Source organism: Zootermopsis nevadensis, unplaced genomic scaffold, assembly GCF_977971745.1.
Source record: "Zootermopsis nevadensis isolate Lab colony 2312 unplaced genomic scaffold, Znev_1.0 Znev_ptg000025l, whole genome shotgun sequence".
NCBI classification, from domain to species: domain Eukaryota; kingdom Metazoa; phylum Arthropoda; class Insecta; order Blattodea; family Termopsidae; genus Zootermopsis; species Zootermopsis nevadensis.
The window spans coordinates 9,109,241-9,127,643 of NW_028259157.1; the positions used below are offsets into that span (position 1 = coordinate 9,109,241).

At 37.2% G+C, this 18,403-nt stretch overlaps 3 protein-coding genes across 4 annotated transcripts in view; 1 reads left to right on the forward strand and 2 right to left on the reverse strand.

The window, feature by feature from the left end:
- The window catches only part of LOC110832575 (cadherin-like and PC-esterase domain-containing protein 1), a 270,092-nt gene that overhangs the window by 4,488 nt on the left and 247,201 nt on the right, over positions 1-18,403 (forward strand). The gene's annotated exons all lie outside the window — the stretch shown is intronic.
- Positions 1,161-8,863, reverse strand: LOC110832564 (uncharacterized). Its single transcript, XM_022069672.2, has 8 exons — positions 8,741-8,863; positions 7,177-7,364; positions 5,390-5,632; positions 4,541-4,728; positions 3,984-4,160; positions 2,761-2,992; positions 1,752-1,994; positions 1,161-1,582 (listed from the first exon to the last, which is right to left on the reverse strand). The coding sequence occupies exons 1-8, from the start codon at positions 8,745-8,747 to the stop codon at positions 1,466-1,468; spliced, it is 1,395 nt and encodes a 464-aa protein (XP_021925364.2). The 5' UTR covers positions 8,748-8,863; the 3' UTR covers positions 1,161-1,465.
- The window catches only part of LOC110832563 (uncharacterized), a 52,999-nt gene continuing 46,496 nt past the window's right edge, over positions 11,901-18,403 (reverse strand). For both annotated transcript variants that reach the window (XM_022069670.2, XM_022069671.2), the window contains exon 3: positions 11,901-16,280. In XM_022069670.2, the coding sequence (XP_021925362.1) occupies positions 15,514-16,280 (767 nt within the window). In that variant the 3' untranslated portion in view covers positions 11,901-15,513. The remainder of the gene's footprint in view (positions 16,281-18,403) is intronic.

Sequence of the window (18,403 nt, forward strand, 5' to 3'; positions counted from 1 at the left end):
GTAGAGGAGGCCTTCTACCCAAACCGTGTCAAAGGCTTTGGCCACGTCCAGGAAGACCGCGCCGGTTAGCAGCCCACGTTCGTTTACCTCGTGTAGGACCCTAGTTAATAGGATCTTCTCACAGAGCTTGCCGACCGTGTCAAGAAGACTGATGGGTCTGTAGGAAGAAGGTAGCGTGGGGTCTTTCCCCGGTTTCAGCATGGACACCACGCGAGCGTGTTTCCATGCCGAGTGGAAGTTCTGCCTGCTGAGGACCGCGTTAAATACTTTCGTGAGAAAAGTTATCGCGCGCCTTGGCAGATGTCTCAGGACCCTGTTCAGTATACCGTTGGGACCCGGAGCCTTGCCAACCTTGAGTCCCTTGATGGCCTGAAGGACCTCCGAGGGACTGGTTAATTTCGGTTCATTTGCGGGGGCATACTCGTATGCTCGCATCGCCTTGTTAACCATGTCAATAACAGCCGGGTCCGACGGGTCGTCCGCCGGCTGAAACTGGACCTCAAGGTTGTCGGCCAGGGCTTCCACCTTTTAGGAGTCCGAGTCCTCCCGGCACTTGCAAGGAGGCGACGGAGTGGGGCCTCGCATCACCAGCTTTGTCATCTTTGTATACCAGGACCAAGTTGCAAGTGTTTTTAAGCGTCCCCAACGCTAAAAAAGGTTTTTTTTAAATGGGGCATTTTAATTTGTTTAATTCTAATTGATCAGCCAAATTGGAACTTTGTCTGCTTCTTGGTCGAACTAGTTCAAGTGAGAGCAATTCCTCTCCTATTGGCTAGCCACAGTTGGGCAGAAACAGGGTGTGAGGGTGGAATACAGCCTTCTGGAAACATCTAAGATGCCAAACAGTTTATGACCGGGGTGGTTAAACCAAAACACTCTCAATGGAAATTTCCAATAAGTTGGGTTGCCAGCCCATGTTCTTTGTGAAATATAAATTTTAAAAACTGATCTTCATAACTTAGATTATATCATGGAAACTTGCCACGGCATGGCCCACGGACTTGACCGGTTACAATATAAGCAGCTGTTTTGGCTAATACCTCGGTATCTTTGAACTTGAATTGATAGCCCCACACTATGTCAAACTTTTCAAGTTTCTTGGCATGACGTAATAATGACGTTTTGTGAAATTCTGGCTTGGTTGATAATAATCATCTGCATTCTTGCAAAACAAAATTTATTCTTTGCTCGCTTGAACCGACTGCAAAATTCTAGGGGTAAACACTAGGTACAGAATAGAAAACGTCTTGACATATGAGGATTTGTTGAAAGTTTTGGCTGCATGACAATAGTATTACATAAAGAATAAAATGTTATATTAGTTGTAAATACTGTAACAGAAATCTGTGAAAGACAAAATATGAAAATAATACATACACGTAATACAAATAAAATGACCACTGTAAAACATCACAATCACATACAAAAGCAACTGTAAGCACAGAAACTCACAGGAAATTAAAACTTAATCATAATTAAGTTTTACCATCTCATTGCCCAATGAGCTAGTCTTCATTAATTTCTCTACGGTTTCTTGTAAATCTCTAATAATTATGTAAGGGTCCACATGCACATTCTGCATCTGAAATGATAAAGCATAATATATTTTTTTTTGAAACACTGTTATCTCTTACAAACTATAAAATATTAAATATGAATGACTTGGTGAATTTGTACATATTAATAACAAAATATCTGCAGTTATCATTATGAAGTGACATCCACAGAAGGATCCAAACATGATTACATACCATATAGAGCTCCAAAGAGCTGACATCATTTGTGTGAGAGTTGCACTGTCCTCGTGTTCCAATACGAATAATTGCTGGGAGAGTTGTGATACTTGGGCGCATAACAGGAAATCCTAATCCTGTACTGAAACACATGCGTTCCAGCTTATGGTAGTATGTCTGTGTGACATAGTAGAAAAGGCGAAACAGGTCTGTCCCTGGGTAAGTGCTTAAAATAATGATCTCGTGTTCCCTCACAGGAGTCTGAAAAGAAAAAAGATTTGGTGCTAAAATATTTACAACTTACTTCTTATAAATTTGTCACCTGATTTTTATCATTTGTCAAATTTAAAGATGCATCTAATTAGTATGAGCTTCAAAATGTAATAATATTACTGAATACATCCACGTAATTTGTAAATCTCTAGTGATGTTACTTAGATTTACTGACAGGTTCATTTTAAATACTTTTTATTAGTTATTTAAAATCAGCATTATTTATAATTTATAATTATTTGAAACCATTGACCTGAGACATTAAACTTCACTACATCTTCCAGTGCCATTTAGGTCTGTTGACGTAAATAATGAGACGCCAGACTTGCAGTCTAAACAATGCACCATTCCATTAGAACAAAGAAGCTAATTAATGTGTTCTAAATAACATCTGGTAAATCCACACACTCAGTTAGTGAAATTTTTAAAATATTTTATGCATATATTGTATTAAAATCTGCCATATATTCTCATAAATTTACTGGTCCCTGATGACTCAATATGACATTAAACAGAACATCCATTCAGTTTAGAGGTTAAGCGAATATGATCTATGTAAGCAGGCACTGAAAATAAATAAATTCTTTGAATTACTTTGCAGGGCCAAACTACAGTAGTTGACCATTTGTAAAATACATTTTATTTCATTGTTACACAATGGGACTGTAGCTGAAGTGTCCTGTAAATAAAAGACAATCACGGCTTCAGAACTGAAATTTATCACAGAGTTGACAGTTATTAAATTATGACTTACCAATGGTGATATTGCAACTGCATCACCTAACATGACTGAAAGCCCAAGAGCATGATGTAACTCTATTAAGTCATTCCAGTATTCACTGTCATTTTCGTCTTTGTAACTGATAGCAGCTTTGTGCTGAATACCCATATGACTGAGGTACTGGGATGCCAAGAAACCATGGGCATGTGGATGAAACTGGCTTGCTCCCCCCTTTGGCAGTGTGTCATAGATCATCATTGGATAGCTGGAAGACAGATACGAGACAGTAAAGTGAAAGTGGTAATGTTGAACTTGTATCAACAGATTCTGGCAGTATGAGGTTCTAGCTTCTCATGATGGAGAAGATATTGATAAAGATGGTCTTCTGGGTTGTGACGCCTTGTGGTCTTGTAGGTGGTTACCAACATTCTGGAGTTATGTAAGATTTGAGGTTTTCGCAGTGGTGAGTATGAAGATTTCTGTCTTCTGGGTTGTTGCGCTGTGTAGTCTGGTCGATGTTAACAAACGTTTCAGAGGTCATACTGCCTCCGTCATCAGGGCGCCCTGATGACGGAGGCAGTATGACCTTTGAAACGTTGGTTAACATCGACCAGACTACACAGCGCAACAACCCAGAAGACAGAAATCTACATTCTGGAGTTACGTACTATCTCCATCTTATGTCTTCTTTAAGAGTTTTCCTTGGAAATCAGATATGAACATTTCCACCTAATTTCAAGGATGATTTGGCCTCACACTTTCCTGCACAGCTGTGACCCCTGTTATTACCATAAATATCTGCACTGCACTGCGCTTTGGCAAGTTTCACCTGACAAAACTGTAAACTCTGAAAACAACATCTCTACTTATTTACTTTATTTAATTATGCTTTTTCAGTAGCTCAAATTTTGGTGTCAAATGAGAGGATGATAGGTAATTGGAATGGAAGTGGTCATGGCCTAATTTACGGTACTATCCTGGCATTTGCCTGGAAGGACTGAGGAAATAAAATACATCTCTAGGGTATTTATTCATGTAATCTTGCCTATTTGATCTGTGGTCTGCCATTATATATACTGTCACTATAATACAATAAAACTACAACTAAATATACACACGACTTTTTAATATAATGTGAGAATTCTTTTCAAATACAGCCACAGCAAAGTGGTGCTGATTTATTACGGGACATTTCAATGCTACGGTACAAACAAACCCATTAGTCTCAATTAGAAATGTCTAATGTAGTAACTTACCATGAATCCTTGTCAAGTGAATGTGCCTTCTTAAACCACTTCAGTGATGTGTTGAAAAGATCCAAAAACTCTTCTTCTGTGAGGTCTGTTGGATCGTGTTTCTTACTCAAGAATAAGCTATGCCACTTCTCAAGCTTGAAAGTGTTGGATGCACTGACAGAATATAGTCCCTCAACTCTGTTACAGAGAAAAAAATATGCCCTTATGTAACCTGAAGCAGTTCTTATGAACCAAATAATACTTGTTTACAACTTTCAGTATTCCATATCAGATTCAATCAGAATGCAGCATATGCTTTGCGAGATTTGCTTCTTGATGAGTATGTACCCCATGAAACATCTGCTTCAGTGGCTACTGATTATGATAAAATGTAGTGTAGTTCAGTTTAACATCAAAATATATCACATTCTTCAATATGTTCATAGTACAACAAACAGCTGAAGACCATTAGTCATTAGTATAATGCAGAATTATACGCTTTGAAATCTGTCTCAAGAAGTAAACCACAGTTCTGTTGCATGCAATTCTCGTAACACTGCAGAAATAAACTAACAAACCTTCCAAATATATCTTCAGCAGTTCTTGTTTTATACTGACAGAAATCACACATTTTCTTTGTCTGAACAGCCAGTCTCTTTACGTAATCTCGTATATCTTCATTTGTTTTTGAGGTTGGACGTTTTGAACGGAGAAGATTAAATACTGTTTGTTCAAGGCTGTAATAGTTACTGACTTGTATGACATTCTGAAACAGTAAATAATGAAAAAAACTGAAGATTTATTTTAAATAAATGTACACTGGGTTATTTTGCTATACACACATTTGTAAGCACTACTTATGAATATAGACCATAACCCATCAGTGAAATTAAGGAGGTGCTATGATCGAAACTGACCATTACTGAGATGATACATTCAGATTCAAAACTGGATCAGATCTGAATGTATATGTTTAATTACAATAAACAAAAAATGTGATGTGCTAAGCATTGAGAGTTAATATGAATGTCTTACCAAACATCTGTAATACACATTTTGGCAAACAGTTTTCTGTTAATTGCCTTTTTAATCTGTGGTGAATATGAAGATGACTCTTATGGGATGTTGCACCATGTAGTCTGATAGAAGTTTACTGACATTTCAGAGGTGCCTACTGTCTCCATTGTCAGGGTGATGACAGTGGAGGCAGTAAGCACCTCTGAAACATTAGTAAATTTATACGTCCTGGGAAAGTCGTGTAATTCTTGAAATCACATATTTGTTCCCCTTTGACATGTCTCTTGTCTCAGAAGTCTACAGAAATCTGGTCAAATTGGTATATGAAACAGGCAGAAATGTTGGCATACAAAATGATCGTGCGTACTTTAAAAATGCAGTGGTACAATTACACTTTGAAATGTGCTTACCTGATTATATGCTTCTTTCAAGAGTTCCTCATTATCTGCCAGCCAGTGGCGTACTACTTTGATAAAATTTTGTGGGAAATTTTGTTTTCCTTCCCGCACATTCACTACATAAATTGTATGAAATTTCTTCCATAGTATTTGGCATGTTCTGTGATAAGCTTTAGACCATTTTAAAAGATTATCAGGTAGTTTGGCTAGCGTATGCTCAAGCCGTCCTTCAAAACAGTTCTGTTCATAAAATTCCTAAAATTAAGAAAAGAAAATATGATTTTATTCTCTCCATAATGGCTGTCTCTTGTTTGATGATACTTTATTAGGTTATACATCATGCGTTTGCACAATGATTATTCACGAAGTCTTAATCTGTTTAAGCTGATGTAGTAACATTTTGCTTGGTTGGAATCAGTAAAATTACTGAAGCGAAAGCTCTGTCAAGAGAGCCAGTCTTCAGGACAAAATTCATGGTTGTAACTTCTCAGAATGAAGCAAGACTGCTAATGACTGCACTGTGAAATTCAGTTGCTTACAGACATACTGTCCACAGATCAGGAGAAAAGCCCTGCGGGGGGGGAAGTCATTTCTGGGTCGGTGCGGGGGGAATGTTACTTATCAGTTGGACTAGAGGGTTGCTATTGGTGGGAAGTGTGATACGTCAGAGTTTTACACTATTACACACAGACTGAAAACATCAAGAGTAGCGTGTAGTGAGCGCACCTCTAATGTGTTCTGCGGGTGTTGCGATAATATTTTAGATTAAATCACTGTGCCACTGTGAGGTAATCTTAAAGCTGTTCCCATCAGAACACACGAGAGCCTGTCGTCTGTTGTTCGTTCAGTGATTGTGGAACGAATGCTTCTAGGATGGGTCGTCACTTACCGCGAAATCTCGCGCATGTGCGTATATCGAATTCCTAGCAGGGATTTTCTCCTGGTCTGTGGACTGTAACTACAAATCTGAAGAGATGTGGTTTCCTATCACTGCAGTTTATCAGTTCCATTTATATACTTGACACTGATAAAAGTAAGCCCTGTGTGTAAATGATTTGTGGTTTTAGGGTGTATGAAAGTTCTGATGTCTGGGAAGGACTTAACACGTTTGCATATTTCTAAGTTTTGTGAGATTTCACCACCACCAAGACTGCAGTGTCACAAACTAGAGGACTACAGTCATAACATTTCTGTGTTAAATAAGCCTTGGAATTTCAGTATTCATGTTCAGATTATTTCTGGGAGAGCCCAGGCTGAGTTTAATGAATTTAATTATCTAATTAAATTTAATTTTATCTAATTGAATTTAATTATCGTATGAGCCATGGGGAAGCTGGGAAAAAATGAATATGAGGGGTTAAATGTGAAACATGTTCAACAGGTTTGGCCTTCATCAAATATTTGAAACAACATAATGACATTTAAAACTAGATTATGTGGAATGGATGAATGAATAACAGTGATAGGTAATAAAGTAGACAAATGTGTATTAAAATACAAAAGAGTTACCAATTCAGATTAAATTAATACCAGTAAATAACTTTTAGAAGAAATAACCATCTTGATTTCCAATTCTACATTTTACAATTTTCACAACAAACCTGGAAACAAATTTAATTAAACTTTTGAATGTTCTTATTTGTGAATTACCGCTTTCAACCCTAAGAATGATAAAAGGTTTGCAGTTGTTTTTCTTTATTTTCTTGCATAGATATCAGATAGTTAATGGATTGATTTGATTTGAAGTTTCAAAAGTTGTTTTTCTAACAACGTCGATATTAGATACTGTGTTATAATACCCGTTTCATAAGATGGTTGAGATTTATTATATCAGTTTTGTATGAACTTTTGTAGAAAGACAATTGTCTCAGTGCCATGGGACAGTAATACATCACCACACAGCCAAATAGAAAGGTCACAAGTACTGCCTGGATCAAAAATCTTCGGTTTAAGAACCTTTTCTTTAGCATTCGTTGTGCAGTAACATCTGTGAATAAAAGATGAAATGCATAATCCAGAAGTTACAATAAGTATTGGCTTAAAATAAATTAAACCAAAGTAATAGTTCCCAAGCTACTACTAATAAACATTATTTCCACCTCTCCAAGAAACTCTGACCAAGTATTAACTTTCTGATAAAGTTTATGTAACTCCCAAGAACAAGTCTGTGTAGATTATGAAGAGTGTGCACTCTTCTGTGTAAACAGATTACATACTTGAAACATATTTACTTACCATATGCTAACTCCCCCCCTCCCCCATGAACACTGCAGTCAAGCGATTAATACTTCTTATTCATATTTGATAAATCTGGAGATTAACTATCCTGAGGTTTTCATGGTTTTCCTCAGTACCTCCAGGAAAATGCTGGTATGGCGTCTGCTTCCTTTCACGTCCTTTCCAAATCATTATTCTTAATCATTCCATCATTTTACATTACATAGCCTAAACTACTGATGTCATTAAATACTCCAAAAGTAAAATAAATTTTCAGTACCTTGTACCATAGGAGTGTATTTGCTCACTAAGTGCTCAGATTAAATTATTCATGTTCAATTGCAGCATAGATATAACTTCAAGAAATCTATGATAGATTTTATGTGAGGAAGAATTATTCTTAAATCATTAAGTTGTCAATGACTCAATTTCTCTTCATGATAGTGACCAATGACACAGAGCTGGAATTAAGGAAGAGAGTGTGTAGTCTGTAACTCTGTATTTTATCCACAGATTGTATTTTTTGGTTTCCTATTGTTCTTGGAATAAACAGCGACTATTTCATTCATGGGTAAATGCTGTTTTCTTTGAGGTATGGGATAAATTTTTATATATTACTTGCACAAGCCAACTTCTGAGGGTTAACGTTGCTTTACTATATCTGGTTTAATGGCCCAAGTTCTGCATGTCCTTTTCACATTTCTGGTTCAAATTCAAACCATTGAAAAGCAAGAAATTCTCTGCACTTTCGTTGCTGTGCATTCTGATTTATGTTATGGAATATCTTCAGATTACAAAATTCACACTCAACATTACACCGAACTGAAAAGCCAGTTCGGCAATACGCACATACCAACGCTTGTACGGCAGAATGAATTTGGAATATATGTGTATTGATTGATCAGCTCGTGCGTAATGTGCAACATGTTTGGTGAGGTTATTTCGATTCGTGTGAGCAAACGCTGCTACATTTCGTACCTAACCTGAATCTTTATTTTACGCTAGTAACCGCAGATTTAGAATTTCTATTTGGCTTAACCACAGGGTAAAAACTGTTTTTTACACCCAAAAAAGTGTGTTTATGTACTGAAGCTGAGCATGCTGCCATAACAAATGTTCTTGGCTATAAATACTGAATATTCTCACCTGCCATGTGTGACAATTCGTTTTCATCTCAATCTACAAGCAGCAACAGAAGTCACTCATCTGCAAATGTCAGCTGATTTGTTTACACAGGATGACCAACATTACAATATAATTTCACTCAATGACAATCGTTGTACATGTTTGCACTGCCAACTTTGTGATTTTAAGAATTTGTTTATCATCACAAAGCCTGCCTTGATGTTGTTCGTTCTCAGTGTCACCTCGTTCTGGAGGGCCCTAATGTGCAGCATTGCGTTGACTGTATTATTGGCGTCAAATCTCTATCACAGCACAACTATGTCAGAAAAATGTGCACGATATTGTTATTAGTCGTAATGAAGAATTATGTCTAAAATAGCCTGTCTGGGTTACATGCTGACGTAACCAATAATAATAAATAGGAATCCCTTACCTCAAACTTTGTTCAATTGTTAGAGACCACGATGTCTACCCACAATGACCAATTTAATCAAAACTTAAAATGGAGAGAGTGGAGGGCAGTATAACAGATTTCATAATAATTCTTATATAAGATAAGTAATTGTGATATTCTAAAACGTTTTTAACAGCACAAAATTATCTACTCTACGACGCACTTTTACAAGCGATTCACAGCTCAGCTCTTTCCGCAATAACGAAAGCGGATTGTTGACGGCAGTAATGAAACACAACAATGCCGAATAAAGATGACATAACAATTAGTTTCTTAGGTAAAGGAGTAAAGCATTGTTATGCACGCAGGAGTTCATATAAAAGCTGACCATTGTCGGTCCATATTTACACATTGTTGGTATGGATCTTACACATTTTCCTAACGCTGTTTTGCCGAATGACCCTTCCGTATAGACGTATTTACGTCAAAACAAATTACTTAGTTCAGTGTCGGTTGCAAGTTATCAGTATTATGATGCTGTAATAACTGTAAATGCTTGAATGAATAACTATCAGATTGAATGTGAAGATGATAATGAACACCAAGTCGGAAAGAAGATATGACTAATTATCAGCTATTAATCTCGACGGCATTTGACTACACACCTTGAAGAGACGTTATCTCAGCTGAAGCTGAAGGCACGGAGAATGTATATTGTACTCATCTTGATTGTGACACCTTGCAGTAGGTGGCTGCTAAACTCTCGAAGGACTTATTCCGAAACGTTGGTAACCATCTAGAAGACTACATGACGTCACAATCCTGAAGATCGCGACCCGCCTAGAAAAACCTAAATCCCATATAGCAGAGACAACTTTTGAAAATAACGAACCATGGCTTTCCGGAATATGAAATACTGCATTAAGCATGGCAAATCTTTAAGTAGTTTCGGTATGGCGCCGTTATGCCGTGTCATTCGGTAAACACTTCGAACTGAAAGTTGAATATATTCTTATACACCCGGTCGGTCCAGTTTCGAATCCATGTCATTGAAGTAGTAGAAAGTAGAAGATAACATCAGAGTTCACTGCCATGGCTTGGTAGCTCCACTTTGCATCTAAATGGTCTGTTCACAAGTGTCGTGAATGAGAAGCGCCATTAATTTATATGCAGTATCCTTCTAAAATAACAGCTCTTAATAATATAGTAGAGACTTGGAGATTGCCAATAAGGCGTGTAAGAGATGGTGGCTTGTGACGATGATTGCCTGGAATCACACTAAATAATTGTACTAGAATTTAATAATGATAATAAATGCAGGAAGTTCTACCTTTGAGGGAAATTCGATTGAAGTCTGGAGGACATCGCTTGAACTAAAATACTATGATTTTTGTTCAGGATTTGTTTAGTGAATTTTTTTATATAGACGTTAGTAAATAGCGATTAAGACACATAGCTGTCGGACGTTATTTCTTTTAGCAATACGACCAGTACATACTCTGTTTTTGTCATAACCATAGAGACAAAGGTGATGGTGTTTTGTTTTCGTGAGACATTCTTTTACTGCATAATGTAAATCTCAAAATTAACCATGAATTTTGTAGGTCGGGGTCTGAGTTGAAGATGTGTAGTCAACATGGTACGTACATAATTTTGAAACCATAACCAGTTTGCTTTTAATATAAAATTAATAAGCTGACTTAGACAATGTCCACCTAAAACAAATCAAGGCATCACCAAATATTTACAGAAGTGCTTCAGCAGGATGGACTGGAATATAAATTAGCATCAGAGTGCGTGTTTCTATAACTTGTCCCATATTATTTATAATTAATAATGGTTGCCATAATTTTGCTGGATTTTGGCCTCTAATTTAGATTTAAACTATAATAAATAATCAAATGCAGGTGATGATGATACACAATGTTATGTTGTACCAACACCTGTTTTTATAAAATAAAATAAAAACTATAACAGTTTCTAAATAAAAGGATTTATGGGAGTTTGAATGAGGACAATCTTTTTATTGTAACTACAGTTTATTGGTTATTTTTTATCAGAAACTTAAAAAATATTACATCCTTCCCCTCTTGTCATGTCTGATTACCAAGACCTCTGTTCAAAACAATTTTCATTCGCGTGTAATATTGAAACATTTGTTTAAGCTAGATTTCCAGAAACTGAGAGAGAAGGTATTAGCCAGCTTTAGCGGTTGTTTGGTCTTGAACAACCTTAAGAAAAGGATGTTCTTTCGTTGTTAAAAGAATACTAACAGTTTGGTCGTTGCATTTTTACTTCAGTTCACATACCTGAGGCACTTTCATAAATAACTGGTGGTTACTATATTTTGTGGGAGTCTGAGTTTGTTTTCAGTGATTTATAATGAGAAATTTATGTGTACGTACAATTTTTTTTCGTGTCCAGTGCACACCATTCAACATGGTGTGCACTGGTGGTTAGCAGGATTCACGACCCATCAGTACCTGGGTTCGATCGGGACCGCGACATTTAACGCTCCTCCTGTGACCCCCTTTTTTGCGAGATGATGATGAAAGTGGAGTAATTGTTGGGATGCCACGGAGAAACCGGGGAAACCCCGGAGGAAAACTCCGTGTTGCCTAGACCACGGCCTTGCCCAAACACAAGTTATAAATTCGGGCACCGCCGGGAATCGAACCCGGGACCCGCTAACCGCTAGACCACCGTGGCGGATTGTACGTACAATGCAACTTTATAAGTCATCACTGAATTGTAATGGGTAGCAGATTGTGCTTAAAAATATATAACAATAATTCAAACATATATAATTATATATAAATTAAAGAAATTGAACAAAGACATGTTTTAAGTACATCGATGAAAGTTTCAAATGTTTCAGTGATTCTATATAAACAGCAATATAAGAGGTCGTTATTGTGCTTCACATTCCTTGATGTTCAAAGTAATCAAAGATAAGCTCTCACATTTCTCATCAACATACAATGTATATTAACAGTTCAGTAAATTGTTTATTAGTACATAAAACACAACCACTTTTGCGTAAATAATTGCAGTTTCAATGGGAAGGACACACACACACATATTTCATTCTTCTTTGTTTGTATTAAATAATTAAGTCGATATGAGGGTTTAGGTTTTACTGCAGTGAAGATATGAATGTTTGTCTCTTGGATTGTAACACCATGTAGACTTGAATATAGATACCAACTTTTTGGAACGACGTATTGCCTCGATTTGAGGTTTTCATGGCTGTGCAGCTGTGGGTTGTGACACCATGCAGATTTCTAGGTACATGCCAAATTTTCAGGTAAATGTTGGTATCTACCTACACGTCCACACAGCATCACAGCCCAGAAGAACATCGCTGACCATTTTCAGGCAGACATCAGCAATGAAGTTACATTTTTACAAATATGGAATCACAATTTATGAAATACAATGCGAGATAACACACCCGACATAACTTCATCATCTCTATATATGTGAGCATGGAATGGCATCACCAATTTCTTTTAAATCAATGTTATTAAGAATCATGTATCAATTTATCAATATATATTTCTTATTCTTTTTCCGGTTTAACAATGTTTCTACATTTTCCGGTACCCTTTACGGATCCCCAACTTTTTATTAGTTAGCTTGATCTATGGACATTCGGTAGGACTCCTTGGACGGGGGATCGGCCCGTCGCAAGGCCTCTACCTGTACACAGGACAGCACAACACGGAAAAACATCCATGGCTTAAGTGGGATTCGAACCCACGGTCCCCGCGACCAAGCGGCACATGGCCCACGCCTCAGACCGCGCGGCCACAGCGGACATCAATATATATTTAGAATATTTAATTTTTAACATGTTTTGACCCCTCTCTCGGCAGATACAGCTGTAACGTTTTTTTTTTCTTATATAATGTATTTAATGATGCTTTCAGTATCTCAAGCTGTATAGCGTTCAGTGAGACAATGTTAGTGAATAATGATTTGCTAAGGATGTGGAAGGGAGTAGCTATGGTCTAATTTAAGTACTATCCTGGCATTTGTCTAGAGTGACTGAGTAAAACTACGAACGTCAATTAGGATAGCCAGTTTCCAGGCCGATGTTTCAATTTAGGATATGTATTTTGACGCATAAAATTTGTTATGTTGGTTGCAACTCTTACATGTTACAACTTTTCATTTGCACTTAACTACGTTGTTAAAAATATAAAAGAATATTATTTGTGTCAGTATAATATTGTCTTTAATATAGAAGAAATATTCGTTATGTTTAACATTGAACAGCTTTTACTATGGGACAGATGCCCCAGAACATCGTAATGAATAAATAAAATGAACATTCTAAATGTCTTGATAGGTTATTTATAATGCAGAATACATGATTTTAAACTAATTCTTTCGTATACAATATAATTTTAAAGTGTACAACAGGATTACTGATTTCTAGAATTTGACTTTTACACTTAAATGAAACAAAGAATATCTTTTATTTCATGCTTGTAGAAATTGATGAAAGTTGTGTGATTGGATTGATTTTATTTCATATGGGTTTGAAAATGCTCACATAAGTATTTATTTATATAAGGTGCATATAATTTTCACGAAAATTTTACGTCACCCTGCTGCACTCATAATGGATGCATTTTTTTTGGAAATGCCAATTCATATACACACTATGAATTTCTAATTCAACATATATGTGTATTTCCACGACTAATTTTATTATTAATTTGTATGAATGACAAAGATATAATTTCAAAATTCGGTAGTTTACGACATCTATTCTTTACTGGCATACGTATCAGTTATTAGCATTAGGTTATTGAAATGTAACTATTAATGTTCTTAGTGAATTAGGAAAATGACCTGAATGTGCAGAAATTTATATTCTTTGGCTTAATTTCAAAGAATTTCATTTTGCCAATTCTTTTTTTTTTTTTTGAAGGAGAATGAAGTGGAGGTTCTACACTTTTATTGTTGGTGACATCTGTAATTCTGCCAGCAATATACGAATTTTATTTTATTCAATAGAAATATTACCGTATTAACATTTTTGACTATGTCATGTCTTATGCCGGCAATAAAAATTCAATCTAGTATTAGTGGGAACAAAATTACTGTACATTATCTTGTAGCAGACATTTTCCGAGAACAGGCATTAAACATTTCAGCTCATAGATCAGTAGCGAGTGCCTTAATATTAGAGGTCTGTATTGTCATTGCAAAAAACACGCCGTGAAAATCTAACAGCTATTTGCGGATTAGGCCTCTTTCTGTAAAGGGCGAAGGCATTATGGACAGTGCTATAGTGTGTTCAAGCTGAGAATGTGGCACATATCTGAAGAACTGAAATGGATAATTTAATTAATGTTATTGTTCCTATGCGTTCTACATCAGAAACCAACATACGTGTTGGAGTCTTTAAACCCTCCTGACAGCTTTCAGAAGACTTCAACTATTCTGTGTGTGTCTTATTAATACTCGAACTTCTAGTTGAAATTTAAATACATTTGGTGGAGAGTACAAAGAAATATACTATTATATACAAAGAACATTTAGCCTTCAAACACGATGTAGAAGCTTAAAGTGTTTGAGGAACGGGGATTGTAAAGAACATTGAGTGGCTTAAAATGGCTTGCATTTAAAAATTATTAATTAACAGATGCTCACCACCTGGCAGTTTTTCTGCGAATTAGGTATTCCTTTATTAAAAAAAAAGATATATTCAGATTCTAAGTCCTTTCAGCAGAAAGAAGGAAACTATTCTGCAATGGCCACATTTTGCAGGGCAAGTATTGAAGTACGCCAAGTGTACAAATGTTGCCAAGGTATGGAAGGGTGGTATTAATTACTAGCAGATTCGTACTATGATGTCACTGTCTTTTTAAATTGTGAATGAATGGATCACAACACCAAAACCATCATTGCACCCTTGGTGTACATTTCCAATTAATATTTCGACAAGTCAATTCAAAGAACAGGCAAATGTTTGAATATTTCAATGTATAGTACCAAAAATCAACAAGTTAAATTTAGGAGTTCAGACTTAACAACTATTAGTAGGCTAACAAGGATAGACCTCTGTCGTTGTTAACGTCATTTGAAAAAAAAAAATTCGTAGCTTGTATTCAAGTCCAGTACTGCTATTTCTCTCGACTTCATCCATTATTCGGTATTTTAGAACGAAACCACTACGTATTTGGTTCCCTGGATCCAGAGATTGAGATTAGCCCCTTCCGTTGGATCTAGCAGAGTATGCATTTCCACCTGAAGATGGTAGCAAAGCCAGATCCCGAAACGTAGTGGTTTCGTTTTGGAATACTGAACGATCAGTCAAGTCCAGATAAACTGCAACAATAAATGTAACGCACCATCATTAAAAAAAGCCTTTGGAGTTGCACATTTAACTGCCAACACGGAAGCCGTACTCCTCTTCTGGTTGGAGGATCCTATCGTTGTCAGGGTTATTTCTAGTGCTGTGTATACGTCTCGGTTGCCCAAGTTGGGGGAGTGGTGTAATACCTCCAGCGCCGGAGGAAGCTCCCCGGAATTCCTGTTCCAGAGATTGCGATATGTCACGTCTCGCGCTGGGCTCCCGGAACAGCGAATACAGGTTACTGCGTTGTTTCGGTCGATGAGATTGTGGTGGCTGGTGAGAAGTGGAGGCTTTCTTCACCGTTGTCGTGGTGCGGAATATGCCGTCAGGTCGAGCGGGAAGGGGTGGTGGCCCCGGGTCCGACCTAGGTCGTGTTGTCAGTTCGTACATTATTTCTTCGTAGACGTGGTATTCTGGTCCGGGTGCCGTCCCCGTTCCAGGTCTCAGCACGAGGCTGGCAGACATTTCTCGGCCTACGGTTCCCCATAGGCTCGCCTGTGTTGGTCCCGTGGCTTCCGTGCCGATATCTGGAGCTCTAGAAGACGATGTGGAGGCAGAGTGTGCCCCCGGCTCAGGAGCTGAGGGCGCCGGTGCTGGGGGAGACACTGGGGTACTTCCAGGTTGCACCAGTCCTGGAAGCTGAGTCTGATTCTGAAGGTCTTCGATAATCTCTAGCATACATTTTGCCACTTCGGAGAAGCGACCCGATTGAGCGCTTTGGCCCGTGGGACTGGTGCAGCTGCTGTCGCTGCTTGACGACGTTTCGGGAGCTGTCAGCCCTCCTCGATTTTTCTCTGAGGAAAAGAAAACACGCCTAACTTGTGAATCAGTGAAAAATGTGAGCATTATACACAGTAACTTACAGAATGAAGATGACTGTGTCGACGAATAGTTTAGTAAAGCTAACAAGGTAATAACTAATTAACTAACTCTCAGGAGCAGAGTCCTTCTTGAGAAGTTAAGTGGTCGCTCTGTGGAATTCGGCTGTTTTTATTACTGTTCTGAAGAGAACCAGATAACCAGCTGTTTTAAGTAACATTTTGTAACATGCTGGCTTTTTATAGTAGGTGTTATTATCCCCTTACCTCACCTGCCCGAACTCCAGACTGGAGGACCACCCCTTGTCGGTTTTCCACGAGTTATGTGTGGAAAGTGTCTTGATATAGAGACGCAACTGTTTGTTTCCCGATTATTTTCAATATACAGTACATAATAATTCTCTCATCCGACGCCAAATGACCTTTGCAGTCGTTAGGCAACCGGCAAACAAAACTTACATCCGACCCTGATGATGGCAGCAAATTTTAACAGAAAACTTAAAGGGACTGGACAGTAGTAAAATAAGTAGTGGCTGAAACTGAGGTAAACCACAATAGAAGACGATGGCTATTAGAGTTAATAATGTACGTTGTACGATTGAGATCTGTAATGATGAGGCACTGTATTTCTACATCAACTGTACCATTTCCTGTTAGAATAAAAAAGAAGTCACATGATTACCACGCCGCCTTGAAAATAGTGTTAATGGCAGGTAGAGACACATATTACTAATGATACTTTTAAGACGTACAGAATAACGGAAGACGTGACTCACCTGTCTGAACAGAGAGCTTCATGTGCTGTAACAATGACTGTTCAGGGAATCTGTGACGCTGTGTTCCTCTGCCGTGTCATATACAGAGTGTCTCAAAAGTTGTATACTCATCATAATACGAAATATTCACCTTGTTATCGATCTCCGTGTGTTTTGTTTATGGAAGACATGGACGTTGGTTATTTTGAACACCGACACTAAATTTGTTAATTCACTAAGTACCATTGCTGATATGCGTAAAGCGAAGACGCCTTTTTGGCATGCCATGTCTGTTCGTCACACCTTTTAATTCATAAATAATTATACGTTTTATTATCTGGTCGAAGTGCCCGAAGGAAACATTTTTTTCATGAATGTTTATTTGGGTGTCGAAGAGTGAATATCCCCAGAAGACCAAAATCCACTTTTCCCCCGCCATAAAAACCTGAAATTTCATACTGTCAGTATTATTTGTGTATGCCCTACGCAACTAATAACTTTGAGAAGTGAACAACTTTTTACGAAACTTAGTATCTCATATCATCGGAAGCCAATTTACTTTCCTGTGTTTGAATTCCGTTCTTTAGATAATATCAACATGGCGTCGACGTCAATTCCTGACGTGGACCCTGAACTAGCGTCATTTAATGCAAAATATTTTGTAGTGATTAAGTTGTTACGGGTTTGGGCGCCATATAGACTCGTAGGTAGATGTGCGAAGCTAACGTTTCGGAAAAACATTCCTGTCTCCATCTTCAGCCCTGAAAATGTCGCTAGAACCCAATAATAATATCTTCAGCGATGCCCGAAATCTTTTTTTTTTTCCGTTAATGAATGAATAGGGGGACTTCAGTCCGAAAGGTTGGAGTTATGAATACTTTGACGTAGTGTAAATCTGTACTAGCTGAAATTATGCTCAGACATACAACAGTAATTAAGTTTTAGTTTATAAGATTATAATTTTTAACTTTTAACTTTACACCTGAAGATGGTTTAATGTAACCGAAACATGTAGTAAAAAGTTATACCAAATATGTAAATGATATTTTAATATCTTATGTATAATTTTATTTATATACAATTGTGATTAGACGGAAAAAAACACGAATAATTAAATTTTAATTCACAATATGACGCAATTATATCAACTTATGAAGTAATTCGGTAATTGCTCGATTCTTACTGCCTGTTTAAACAGATAATATAATAATAAGTTGTTTAAATCAGTGGTATTCAACCTGGGGTACGCGAAGACATCTTAGGGGGTACGTGAAATTTAAAAAAAATGTATATTATTTTATGATAAACACTAAATAATCAGTAATGTAATTTGTTTAATTTATT

Coding starts and splice junctions, on each gene's coding strand:
- LOC110832564 (XM_022069672.2), bottom strand. Junction 5,633..7,176: donor TCAACCATCTTATGAAACGG/GTATTATAACAC, acceptor TCTTAATTTTAG/GAATTTTATGAACAGAACTG. Junction 2,993..3,983: donor TCACTTGACAAGGATTCATG/GTAAGTTACTAC, acceptor TCTGTCTTCCAG/CTATCCAATGATGATCTATG.